The following is a 13,237-nucleotide window of genomic DNA, read 5'->3' as shown; positions in this document are numbered from 1 at the left end:
AATAATGATATATTGTAATAGTTCAGACTTTTACGGATGCGCCGATACCAATTATGTGTATTTTTTTTTTTTTTACTATGCTATAGGGGGAAAATGGGAATTTTTTTTTTTTTTTAACTTCATTAGGCCCCCAGGCAGCCATAGCAACCATTGCCATCCCGCGAATGCATTGCGGGGGGCGCGATGAGCTGCTAGAGGGGGTTGCCTCCTCTTTTTAACTATTTAAATACCGCGGTCGCTATTTACCGCGGCATTTAACTGGTTAAACTAGCTCGTTACTGTGAAGTGTCGGCTGTAACATACAGCCGACACCTGCATCGTATGAAGCGGGTTCACTCCGTGAGCCCGCTCCATACTTCCCCTACCCGGCTATGACCTATGGATACGTCAAATGTCAGGAAGGGCTTAAAGGAGTACTCCCATCTTATAAAGTGATGGCATAGCGCTGGGACTTGCCATCAATTTAAGATTGGTGGTTTGTCCAACTTCTAGGATCCTGAGAATGAAGGATCCCCTTCGTTGGTTTTTTTTCCCTGCAGGCACTGTGGTCCCATTCTCAGGATTCAAGTGATGGTATATCCTAGCAATATGCCAGTATTTTATAAGCTGGACATACCCCTTTAGGCCTCCTTCACACACATTTTCTGTTTTCAGTTGTGGTTTTTTTCTTGTAAAAAAAAACAACAAAACCATGGAAAAAAAAAAGATGGCAGGCCTTCACTATGTCCCCAGGCTGCCATGGTATCCATTGGCTCCACAGAATCTTAAAATGGGTGGGGTGACTGAGGGGCCCACCCTCTTTCTAAAGGCGTAGATGCTGTTGTCCCCATTCAAGTGGTTGAACGGCCGGGTTTGATATTCTCTCCTCTCACCAAAAAAACACTGTTAAAAATGCTGTGTATAACTCCAACCTTAAAGGGAACCTGTCACATCTGCTGTAGGACTGCATTTTCACTGGCGGCCATTCTGCATATGAGCAGGACGCTCTGTCTCATACTGCAGAGTTCTGAGCCATCCCCAGCATGGACTATAGACCGTCTGTGCTGTATGTAGAGGTAATACAAGTTATTTAGCGATTACCGTGCACTCTCCTGCACTATAATTGTTTTCAGTGACACGGGAGGCACGCTTTACACCTCTGCTTATTCCGGCCTTAGTCCAGTGGGAGGTCTCACTCAATGGATGACATCCTTCCCAGTATAAGCATTCATGCCAAGCTGTCAATCACTAAATAGGACGGCCTACGATACGCCTAAGCCCAGAGAGAGCAGGGATTTAGATCTATAAATGACAAGTTATATAAAGTCTTTTCCCACAAAAACATATATATTAATCCGCTAGGCTTCGCCTGCTCCTTAACATGCTGATAACAGATCAGACTACAATTTCAACGTGACTGCTTCCCTTTAGTGGTAGGATGTGAGATTACCTGCACCAATGTCTGAGGATATTACAGTGGTTCCAGTTGTGAATGTAATGAAGACAAATAGCACATTAGGGTTGTCTCGATTCCAGAATCTGGATTTCGATACCAATACTTAGAGTAGCGTTGCGATACTCTATACCAAAACAATACTTTGCCAACAATAAAAAAAAAAATAGCTCAAATATAAAGTCTTTCCATTTTCTGATGTGAGGAACATGGTGTTATCCATTTTGAACCTCCATGTGCCTCACATTAATAGTAATTAATCCCATTATGTACCTCACACATTAACCCAAGGATGCCCATTATGACTGGGCGAGGTACTTGATGGAATTACATACTTTAATGATTATAATGGGCACCATTGGGTTAATGTGTGAGGGAATGATGTGGTGAATTCATGGCTGTGTTCGGTACGTGGGATACGGACCGTATGTCTCCCGCTTTTCCTGGATCCAACATAGTTCAGAAAGCCAGGCTCCTAGCCTCCTAGTTATGTATGATTCTAGGAGACCCTGCCTCCCCGCGGGAATACTGTCCTGTAGTGTAATCATGCTTTCAGTATGGGGCAGTATTCCCGTGGGAAGGTAGTTCCTCACAGCAGTATGTATGACGATGATGCTAGGAGCCTGGCTTCATTGGGTCCAGGAAAAGCTGGCGACATACAGTCCGTATCCCACGTACCGAACACGGCCATGTGAATTAAGCACATAATTTCCCTCAAACATTAACCCAGTGGTGCCCATTATAATCATTCTAGTCGGTGATCACATCCAGTAGCTCGCTCACCGTTGTAATGGGCAAGATTGGGTTAATGTGTAAGGTACATGATGGGGTTAATTACTATATGTGAGGCATATAGAAGTACTAAATTAATGTAAGGCACATGGGGTTATGAATTAAGTGACAACTTCATTTTCCTCACATAATGGCAACATTGGGGTTAATGTGGGTCACATTAACCCCAATGTTCCTCAAATCTGGCTGCCTAAAATACTAGTGCGTTTATTTCAAGCTTTTTTGCTCTACTTGAATACCTGCCTGGGGCTGATCTGTCACTGTACACTGCAGCGAGAGGGACACCGGAATGGCATCAAGAACCCTGTGCCGCTCACGACAGTCCTTTCTCACGTTCGCAGATTATCATTGTTGGCAGTAGAGACGCAGCCGGCACTAATGATGAGCAGGGCGGTCACTGATGGAAGGGAACGTTGCGGGCGCTGTACAGTGCGCGCGCCATGTTCTCTTCATTTATTTAGATGCTAAGCTGTGCAGCCACACAGCTTAGTATCAAAACACATAAAGCGACAGTATTTAACCATTTGCCCCTGCTCAGCATCGAAATTACATACATACGTACGTACATACATGCATGCATATGTACATACGTTTGTTTTGGGCCAGAGTTGTTGGCCTTCATAAACATGAAAAGCAAAGACCTTATTGCAGGAAAAGCCTGGAAAGTGCAAATGGAATCATACCTATGTCTTCTGTGTATAAGAAGAACATTGTCTAGTGAATTACAATGTGATATGGATAGACTGTGAACTATGGAAATCTACATGGCCAAGAAAACATTAAAAAAAGAATTCACGTTGTAGGTTTTTTTTTTTAATGTTTTCGGATTGACTTGCATAAGACAGGGGAATGTGGAACTTGCTGTGTACATTATTGGCTTCACTAATTAACCCTTAAGGCATTTCTACACGTGTCTGCATCCATAATGAAGCCTGTAAATAGTAAATGTATTCTGATTAATGGTGTGCTCCTGCGTGATGTTAGAGGCATACCGGCTGTATACCAATTATTAATTCCTCCATATTCTGCCCATTTACTTCTTCCACTGTCAAGCTCTTACAACTCATGAGGTCTTTGTCCCCATTGAATTCTTGTAATGTTGCCACCCACCTGTATGGTAGGGCAAAGACAAAACACACATTCTAGACTCTTCTCCACCAATGAAAGGAGCATTTTATCTCCTGATCTCCGGCTGGCAAATTGGGGTGGAAATTTATTGGTGCTAATCAGGAACGGCAGCAGGGATGATTTAGAGGTATGAGGCAAAGCGATGTCTGATCCCTGCCATGTCTGAGCAAATGACTGTTGAATATGGAGTGCAATGAATTTTAAATGCATGAATGTTACAATCAGGACGCATAGAGGGAAGTGCTCATCACACTTATATGCGAAAATATTCTCCCATCCGGATCTTGGAAATAAATGCTAATCCCATAGTTTAAGTAGAAGCAATCTTTACTTTTAAAGCTCCTTAGTCCATGCCACCCATGTTATTATATAGTATGTAAAAGGTCAATAATCTCTTCACCATGAATTATGCTGCCCGAAACTTGGCACGTTGTTCTACTAGAGTTACAGCTAGGTATATTTCACCATCCTAGTGTATAGTACGTTTTAGGGCATTAACAGTCTCGTATAAACATGGGCATATGTGTGGGCCCGAGGACATATTCATTGAAAACATGATTTGTGACCTACGGATGTAGCCACCTTTTATATTGACTTTGATAACTTGCTGCAGCCTGATATCACACAACAAAAGCCATTGAAAAAGTCAAGATAAAGGATCTTTCCACTGTGTATTTAAAGAGGCTCTGTCACCAGATTTTGCAACCCCTATCTGCTATTGCAGCAGATCGGCGCTGCAATGTAGATTACAGTAACGTTTTTATTTTTTAAAAACGAACATTTTTGGCCAAGTTATGACCATTTTTGTATTTATGCAAATGAGGCTTGCAAAAGTCCAAGTGGGCGTGTTTAAAGTAAAAGTCCAAGTGGGCGTGTATTATGTGCGTACATCGGGGCGTTTTTACTTCTTTTACTAGCTGGGCGTTCTGATGAGAAGTATCATCCACTTCTCTTCAGAACGCCCAGCTTCTGGCAGTGCAGACACAGCCGTGTTCTCGAGAGATCATGCTGTGACGTCACTCACTTCCTGCCCCAGGTCCTGCATCGTGTCGGACCAGCGAGGACACATCGGCACCAGAGGCTACATTTGATTCTGCAGCAGCATCAGCATTTGCAGGTAAGTAGCTACATCGACTTACCTGCAAACGCCGATGCTGCTGCAGAATCAACTGTAGCCTCTGGTGCCGATGTGTCCTCGCTCGTCCGACACGATGCAGGACCTGGGGCAGGAAGTGAGTGACGTCACAGCGTGATCTCTCGAGAACACGCTGTGTGTCTGCACTGCCAGAAGCTGGGCGTTGTGAAGAGAAGTGGATGATACTTCTCGTCAGAACGCCCAGCTAGTAAAAGAAGTAAACACGCCCCGATGTACGCACATAATACACGCCCAGTTGTACTTTTACTTTAAACACGCCCACTTGTACATAACTTTAAACACGCCCAGTTGGACTTTAGAAAGCCTCATTTACATAAATACAAAAATGGTCATAACTTGGCCAAAAATGCTAGTTTTTAAAAAAATAAAAACTTTACTCTTATCTCCATTGCAGCGCCGATCTGCTGCAATAGCAGATAGGGGTTGCAAAATCTGGTGACAGAGCCTCTTTAATGTGCTAATAGTCAAGATAAAGATGACTACATCTGTAATGACTGGGGTACTAAAATCCAGTTAAAAGGATTTTGTGGAAAATATATTGTACGCCATTTAAAAAAAATTATTTCTTTGAAAGAATTCAGCAAAAACTGTTTCCGGTTGCGCTGTGTTAAATAGAGATGTTAATGAAGATGGTGTGAGTTTTAATATTGGAATTAGTGCGTTTTTAGAGTTGTAATGGAAATGGCACATCCCCGGATTCTCTTTCTTCATGGGTTTTCTCCACGTACTGTAATAACGGCCATACATATAACACTCATTCATACTATTACCCTTAACTTCCCCATAAATAGGCTGTGTGCGCATGTTTTTTTCAATAGGGAAAGGGGATATTTTACGGCCAGCTTATCTCCTGGCGGAACAATGACTGGCAATGTTAAAAATCAACATGTCTGAACCTTTGGTTCCCAACCTGCTGCCCTCATACAGATTAGATTGGCATTCTATTGTCAAAAACGTATCTAATATGTATGGCAATATATAGTTGTAGCATGTTACTAAGTGAGGAGTAACTGTTTTTTAATACCTTTTCATCAAGAATAGGTTCTCTCTAGTAGACAACCCCTTTTATAATAGAAGCCGACACAGCTGATGCCCCTGGGTTCGCCTTCTGTAACCCCTGGTGATCAGTTGAGATCACTGTGGAAAGCTGTGTCTGTGTATATATTTCCCCTTCAGCTATCATTGCAAGAGATATGTGGCATTACATGCCAGCCATTCAAATGCATGGACAGACGGCCAGAGTCAGACGCTCTTACAAAGTGGCTCTCCATTTTGGCTCCTATAGGGGGTCCCAAACTGGAAACCCCAATCTGTGACATCCATTTGCCTGAATAAGTCATATGGACAGGGGTTGTCTCTGAGACCACCCCTTTTTAAACGGCTGTCCCTTCTCAAGCTACCATTAAAATAATAAAAGAAAAATGCAAATCTATAGTTGTCGTTATTGGGCTATTTTAACATTGGGGTGCCGTGCCATTCCATAACCCATTTGAAGACTGCAAAAAGTTATTGGAAACATTAAAGGCGTATTCCCCGCTCACACATTTATGGCATATCCAAATGTGTGATAGGTGCAGTTCCACTCCTATCCTGTGGATACGCCATAAATGTGAGAGGGGAATGCACCTTTTAATATCTTCCTTTTTTGTTATCTGTGGCTGCCACAAAGACACAATGGGTAAAGCATGCTGGGTTTTCAAAATTCTCCAACAAATCCTACAACAAAGCGTTGCAAAATGTGAATGAGAATTTTACCAATCTCATTGACATTCATGCAACATCTGGTCACGGCTAAAACTATCACCTTTCATTTTCTTTTTTTAAATCTGCTGTATTTTTGCACAGACAAGATCTGAGGACTTGCCACTGCCGTAAACAAGAGGCCGCATTCCCATGCCCTTACGTAACACATTGTCCCTGATAACAGGCAGCGTTTCAGATTGCAGCACGTTCCTCACTAGAAATCATTTCCCAGGGACATTTAGGGATAGTATTTTGTCACGTTCACTAGCATTGATTTAAAGCAAAGCCTGCCTTTTAATATTTCATTTGTGTAACTTTCTAGTGTTTGTTACATCAATATCTTGAAAGGCTAAGATGCACTGCCCTGTCTGTCTGCCCAAGTGTATCTACTAAAACATGAAAATGTAGTCCTTGTAACCGTAAAATCTCTTGCCTGCAGGAACAAAGTCCCAGTAACCAGACATCAATCACCATGATGCAAGAACCTCCAGAGATGATGGAAGAGACCGTTACTGTAGAAGAAGATCCTGGAACTCCCACCTCCCATGTGTCCATCGTCACATCAGAGGATGGAACCACGAGAAGGACAGAAACCAAGGTATGTCCATGTCAAGTCATTCTAACCATACAGCCAATACACCTAAAAGGGACTGTTACATCATAAGTTTCAGCTTTCCATAGAATGTATGTGATGTATATTTGTCGTTTTTTAGTCCGTGTCTCTTGGAGCTTTTTGGTTTAATCTTCCACTTTGTCCATAAACTATTGTCTCCTGAGTGGAAAATAATTAATTGGAGTGATTGGACTCTTCAAATGTCTCCTCTTCTAGTGTGCTGGAAATGAAGCGTCTCTCGGCAGCCTCTCCGTTTTGTCTTCAACCTAGTCGTTTTAAATCTGCAGATAGAGCAAGAAAAAAGCCCCTTATGTATTCCAAACACAAAGGGGAGTTTAGCCTTTCCTTGTATCCTCATGCAGTATCGGTGCTGGGAATCAAACATTTTGCATGATAATCCAGTCAAGGTCACCTTGCAGATGTTTTAGATGGTGAAAAGTGCAAGCACATCTAATAAGACCTGAGAATACATGGTTCTGAAAAATTCCCTTGGAACAGTTTTTGGTACACATGCATGTTATTTCTGCCTGGTCTTTTATCTACAAGCATTATTTAGCTAAAGAAAATGTTAAATGTATTTTGTAAGTTTAGCAGAACCCATAGTATATAGATTTATTTTTATTGATCAAACAAGCCTTAAAGAGACTCCAGCGAATATTGTTTTTTGTGACCCCCTGTTTATACAGTACACCTGGTAAAAGGTTTGGCAGGCCATCCTCTTACTGGGCGCGTTGTTGCAGAAATATCCTGGCCACAATGCTGTCATTTGACCAACCGATTCCTACAGTGTCTGCGGTGTGGACCAGAAGTCTTTCACTATACAATGAATCTCAGAGGAATGTATAGTGAAAGAGACTTCCAATCCACACAACAGACACTGTGGGGGCAGGATATTTATGCAACCAAGCGCCCGGTAAGAGGATGACCTGCCCAACCTTTTACCAGGTGTACTGTGCCTATCATTGCTATCCAACTTTTTGAGATGTAGGTCAGATTTGTGATTTTTAATGATTGTATAAAGGGATCAGCATGATGACTGTATGAATATGTGGTCTAGGGAAAATAAAAAATAGTGAATAGAGCAATTACCAAATTATACAGTCTCATCATACCCCAGATTCAACATTGTAGAGCAGTATGCTTAAAGGGAACCTGTCACCAGCATTTCACCTATTGAGCTTTACTTATCCCTCACTGGCCGCTGCTATAAAAAGTTCATTGCCGTTATCCCCTCTCCTAAACTCCTCCTCCGACTGTAAATAACGGTCTGTAAACATTTTGCACTTTTTATCGTAATAATCCGGTGTCCCGTTGTGCGCACACACCAGAATAGGACATCAATGCACAAGCTCAGGATTGTGTGTGCTGGGGGAAGGCGAGGAGCTGTCAATCAAAAGTAAGGAGGCCGGGGAAACGCGGAAAGACTTGAGGAATGGAGATTTGACTCTTTTCAAACGAAAATATGACTCTCTTATGGTCATTTGCATACGGTGTGGGAACACTAAAAAACTGACTACTAAAGCTACAGAGCCGACTAAGAAGATAATTATAGGTTATACAGAAATGATTTTTCACCCACTACCACCAGGTATTGCTGGTTTAATAGGTGAAATGCTGGTGACAGGTTCCCTTTAAGATAATGGAAACTCCAGATACTTATTGCTTTCCCAAGGGATACTACCCTGGAAGTACTTCCCTACCTAACCTCGCTATATAATGCCCTCTACAAACAAAAGGCGCAGTTTCCTGATTTTACATCTGCACGAGCCCACCTACCTAAGCCCAACAAAGACCCAATTCTACCTCCGTCATATCGTCCCAAAACTCGCATAAATGAGGATTAGAAGATTCTCACAAATCCTTGCTAACTGCCTTCAATAAATCCTGCCTTATATTCTTTTAGACCGTGTCTTTTCACGCACTAGACACTCCGTACCACAACATAAGCAGCTAGATTTTAAGGGCCTGGATGCTTCGGCCCCAGTTTCTATGCTTCTAAGTCTTGATGCAGAGAAGGCATTTGATAAGGTGTCATGGGCTTTTCTTTATAGCCTTTTGTTGGCCGGAAAATGTAGTGACCGTTTCTACAATTTTTAACAATTGACCCTTGATCAGTCGTCCACAGTAATAACCATAAACGGCACAAACCCTGCACCTATTGATATTTTTAGTGGCACTATACAGGGTTGCCGCCTTTTCCGATTACTTTTTAACATCGTAGTTGATCCTGTGTTACGGCAACTCTTCCCTTCTACTTTTCTGGTATTCACATGGGTAGTTCGGAGGTTAAAGTAATGACTTTCGCGAATTATATACTTTTGGTTGTTAATAACCCCAAACAAACCCCTCACAAAATACTACAGGAGGTCGGAAACTTGGTTTCTCTGTCCAAATTTGCAACTCTGAAGCCATTAGGGACCAGGCAGACCTCTCTGGCTCTCCTCCATCCCCATTAACTGGCAAACCAAAGCTATCTGATATTTAGCGGTGGTTATACTTAGAAAACCATACTGCAGGAATTTAGAATTTTGAAATAAATATACAATTCTTCACATCCCTCTCTTTTCCTGCTACCTCGGAATAATGGGATTCCCCTTTTTACACTGGTCTTGTTTGTTGGACGGAGGCCATACCCTCTTTGGATACTTCTGCCATACTTATTTCACTGGAATATGCCTTTACAAAATATTACCCTCAGCCAGGTACCTTGAACTGACACTCCATATATTACATGGATCATACGGTATTTTTCTCCACATAGAGGCATTTTAATGGGTATTTATCAAACTAATAATTGTCCTAAATGTGGAATGCCAGGGGCTGATATTTTCAGGGTCTATGGGTTTGTCTCCAAATGCATAACATTTGGAAATTGGTTGCTAATTTTACAATGAATCATTTGACCAATTGTCCCATATAATTCTACTTGGGCTATCTATGGTGGCTGGATCCCACCACACACAGATGCACCATGGAAAGTAGGAAATTACTCTTATGTAGCAGCGACTGCGAAAAGAGCTATTCTACATCTAGGGATAACACCTCACATGCCGGAACAAGACAGACTGATGGTCATCACTTCGAGATTTCTCTTTTCTGGGAGCTCATTGGTATATTATTTGGTTGCTGGTGATACGGAGTCTCCTAATATATGATGTCTTGAACATAGTGTTTATTTTATTTCAACGCTATAGCACCGACAGTACACACAATGGCGCTCTCTGTTTGTTCCATCAGGACAATCCTCTAAATGTTTACCTGGTGAGGATCACTTGATCATCACGGTTATGGCAGTCTAAAAGACCAGCAATCGGTTGATATTTCTGCGGAAAGTATTACATGCCGCCAATTTGAATGAATACATGCTTGCGTAGAGTCTTCCAGAGTAGGACCTACTGTTGAAAGCATTTCTCTACTCCGACTAATAGAGGAGGTTAGAGTGGGAGATTTCCCTCTATTACTTCAAAATTCTAAAGGTTTTTAGCCGTCCTCTGAATTAGCTGTAGTTGACTAGGATTTCTTGTTTTTTTTTTCTGTTACCTAATCCCCCTTTCTTTTCCCCATGGTTGCACTTGATGGACATTTATCTTCTTTTCACCCATACTAATTATGTAAGTATTTATTCAGATAATGTGGACTGTCATTGAAGTTTTATTTTACTTTTTTCGTTGAATATATTTCTCTTTTTCAGGTTACAAAGATGGTAAAAACAGTCACCACAAGAACCGTGCGTCAAGTACCACTTGGCCCAGATGGCATGCCTGTTCTTGATGCTTCCTCTCCAATCAGTGGTTACACCGATTCTATTGACAGAAGATACATAAAAAATGGGGAGCGTTTTATTAACCCTCAGGCAACTTCAACTTTGACTAGGTCCTACAACAACAGCTACAATGATTCTTATGGTGATCCTCATGAGACCCCATACCGACCCTTTATGGCACATGAAGGTTATGGAGACATGCCAGACAACTATGGAAGCCTATCCCGTGGAATGAATTACCGCCCTCGCTATGCTTACACTCCAGGAAATAGCTATCGCCCTGAAGATGGCAGTTATACCCTCCCAACTCGTAGGGAGAACTATGTTCCCATTGCGCAGCCCCAGGTGCCAATTGGAAGTAGTGTGGATTTAAACCGATCCCAGCCTGAGCGTTTCCAGCCTGAACCGTATGGTCTAGAGGATGATAATCGTAGTCTTGGAGCAGATGATGAAGGTTATGAGTTAGATCCAGATTATTCCACTATGAATAGACGAGTCCTTCCTGGCATGCCCCTGACAGGCCGAACCCACAAAACAAGGTAACTGAACCCACAACAAAATGATTATTACTTCAACTGTGTGGCCAATGGGTGTTCTTTTTTGAAACTTAGAAAGGTTATATGAAGATAAATCTCACAAAGCATTACCAGTATTCATTTTAACAATTAAAGCTAAAACACAAGAGAAGTATCATGCTATTTTGACTGTATTCCCTAGTTTTAAAGGGGTGGTGTTCTAAAAATGCTATTGAAAGTTCAAGTAGCTTGGTAAAAATATGTCCCCCTAGAGGTATTATCATATAATTTAAGGAAGCACTTAAGGCATTTGAGAGATACTGTTTTCTAGACTATAAATATATTTGGAAAGGGTTTTTTTTTTTAACTGCTAACAGCTTTTCAATTGCTAATATACCTCATGTTGCCTGCCTCATGCACATGGCCATATTACGGACCCATAGTACGGACGGCCTAAGGGGGCCCAAAAGCCACTCAGCCGCATAAGAAGACACCAGTATTATAAATTATATATCGTACGTGGGGGGCCGTGTTATAAATTTTGCATTGGGGTCCAAGAGCTTCAAGTTACGCCTCTGTATGGACTTGTGTTTTGCAGACTCTTAATACAGTGCCCATAGCCTTCTATTTTGCATGAAGGCAGACAGATATTTTTTTTTTCTTTCCTATTGGATTCGGGTGGATCTTTGCATATTCTTATTGAATGTTGTAATAAGTATAAATGCTACTAGGGGAGAATATGGTGCCTCACATCGGCTCACGCATAGCTTTAGAAAAAAGCTTGCTCCATCTTCGACCGCAAACGTAAAACCTTCCAATTACCCCCATAAAACTAATAATTTAGTTATGTATTGCTCTATGTGTACTTGGCAGGTAGATTCTCATATTTATTATACTGTAGCATGGAAATATCTAATTATGAGATGGGAAATGACATGGCTTGACTGCTACTATGCTGTATCTGGTTAGCACAGTGCCAAGTCAGGCTTGGCAGCACATCTTTAGCACCCAGTCATTCTTAGATCATTCAAGTCTTATGCTCAGGGTAGAATTGAAACTAGGCAAATTAAGGGACAAGGACGCTTGGCAGGACTTAACCCATGTCATTCTGCTTCCTACTGCTGTAAATAAATTTAGGTAAACCACTTCTTAAATAAATTCTAACTTATTAACCCCTTCCCCCTGCCTGCATTCTGGGCCCTAATGACCAAGCAATTTTTTTAGTTTTTCCATCGTCACATTCGAAGAGCTCTAACTTTTTTTATTTTCTCGTGGACATGGCTGTATGAGGACTTGTTTTTTGTGGGATGAGTTGTATTTTTCAATGGCACCGTTTTGGGGCATGTTGAATTTTTTTGTTAACTTTTTTTTGTGGTGGGGGGTAATAAAAAAAGCAGCAATTTAGCCATTGTTCTATGCGTCTTACATTTACGCCGGTTACTGTGCGGCGTAAATAACATGCTACCTTTATTCTATGGGTCGGTACGATTACGGCAATACCAAATATGCATATTTTCTTTTTATGTTTTACTACTTTTGCAGAATAAACACTTTTATCTAAAATAATTTTATTTTGCATCGCCGCTTTCCAAGAGCCATAACGGTTTTATTTTTCAGTCAATGTCTTCATATGAGGGATTGTTTTTTTGCGGGACTTCATTGCTACCATTTTGCGGTACATGGGACTTATTGATTAACCTTTTTATTATTTTTTTGGGGGGGTGGGAAAAAAATAGGAATTTTGCTGTTTTTTTGCATTTTTTTACGGGGTTCAACTTGCAGTTTAATATAACTTTATTTTTTGGGTCATTACGGTTGCGGGGATACCATATATGTGTAGTTTTTATTTTATTTTTACACTTTTACTAACTAAAACCATTTTTTTATGGCAAATTATTATTTTTTTTAATGTGTACCTTATTAATTTTAATTTCACATTCATTATTTTTTCAGTCTCACTAGGAGACTTCACTATGCGATCTTTAGATATAGTGCTTTGGTATATTTCGTATACCAGAGCATTGCCGCCTGTCAGTATAAAATGGACAAGCATCTATTAGGACGTGCCTCTGGCACATCCTGATGGGCATTTAGC

General features: G+C 41.2%; 1 protein-coding gene across 12 annotated transcripts in view; it reads left to right on the top strand.

Moving 5' to 3' along the window:
* Positions 1-13,237, top strand: part of ARVCF (ARVCF delta catenin family member) — a 738,556-nt gene that overhangs the window by 637,388 nt on the left and 87,931 nt on the right. For 11 of the 12 annotated variants that reach the window (XM_075832471.1, XM_075832494.1, XM_075832498.1 and 8 more), the window contains 2 exons: positions 6,691-6,849; positions 10,556-11,166. In XM_075832471.1, the coding sequence (XP_075688586.1) occupies positions 6,691-6,849; positions 10,556-11,166 (770 nt within the window). The remainder of the gene's footprint in view (positions 1-6,690; positions 6,850-10,555; positions 11,167-13,237) is intronic. The other variant, XM_075832495.1, reaches the window with a different exon arrangement.

This window comes from Rhinoderma darwinii, chromosome 1, assembly GCF_050947455.1.
Source record: "Rhinoderma darwinii isolate aRhiDar2 chromosome 1, aRhiDar2.hap1, whole genome shotgun sequence".
In the NCBI taxonomy this organism is placed as follows: Eukaryota; Metazoa; Chordata; class Amphibia; order Anura; family Rhinodermatidae; genus Rhinoderma; species Rhinoderma darwinii.
This window is presented reverse-complemented; position numbering and strand designations above follow the sequence as displayed.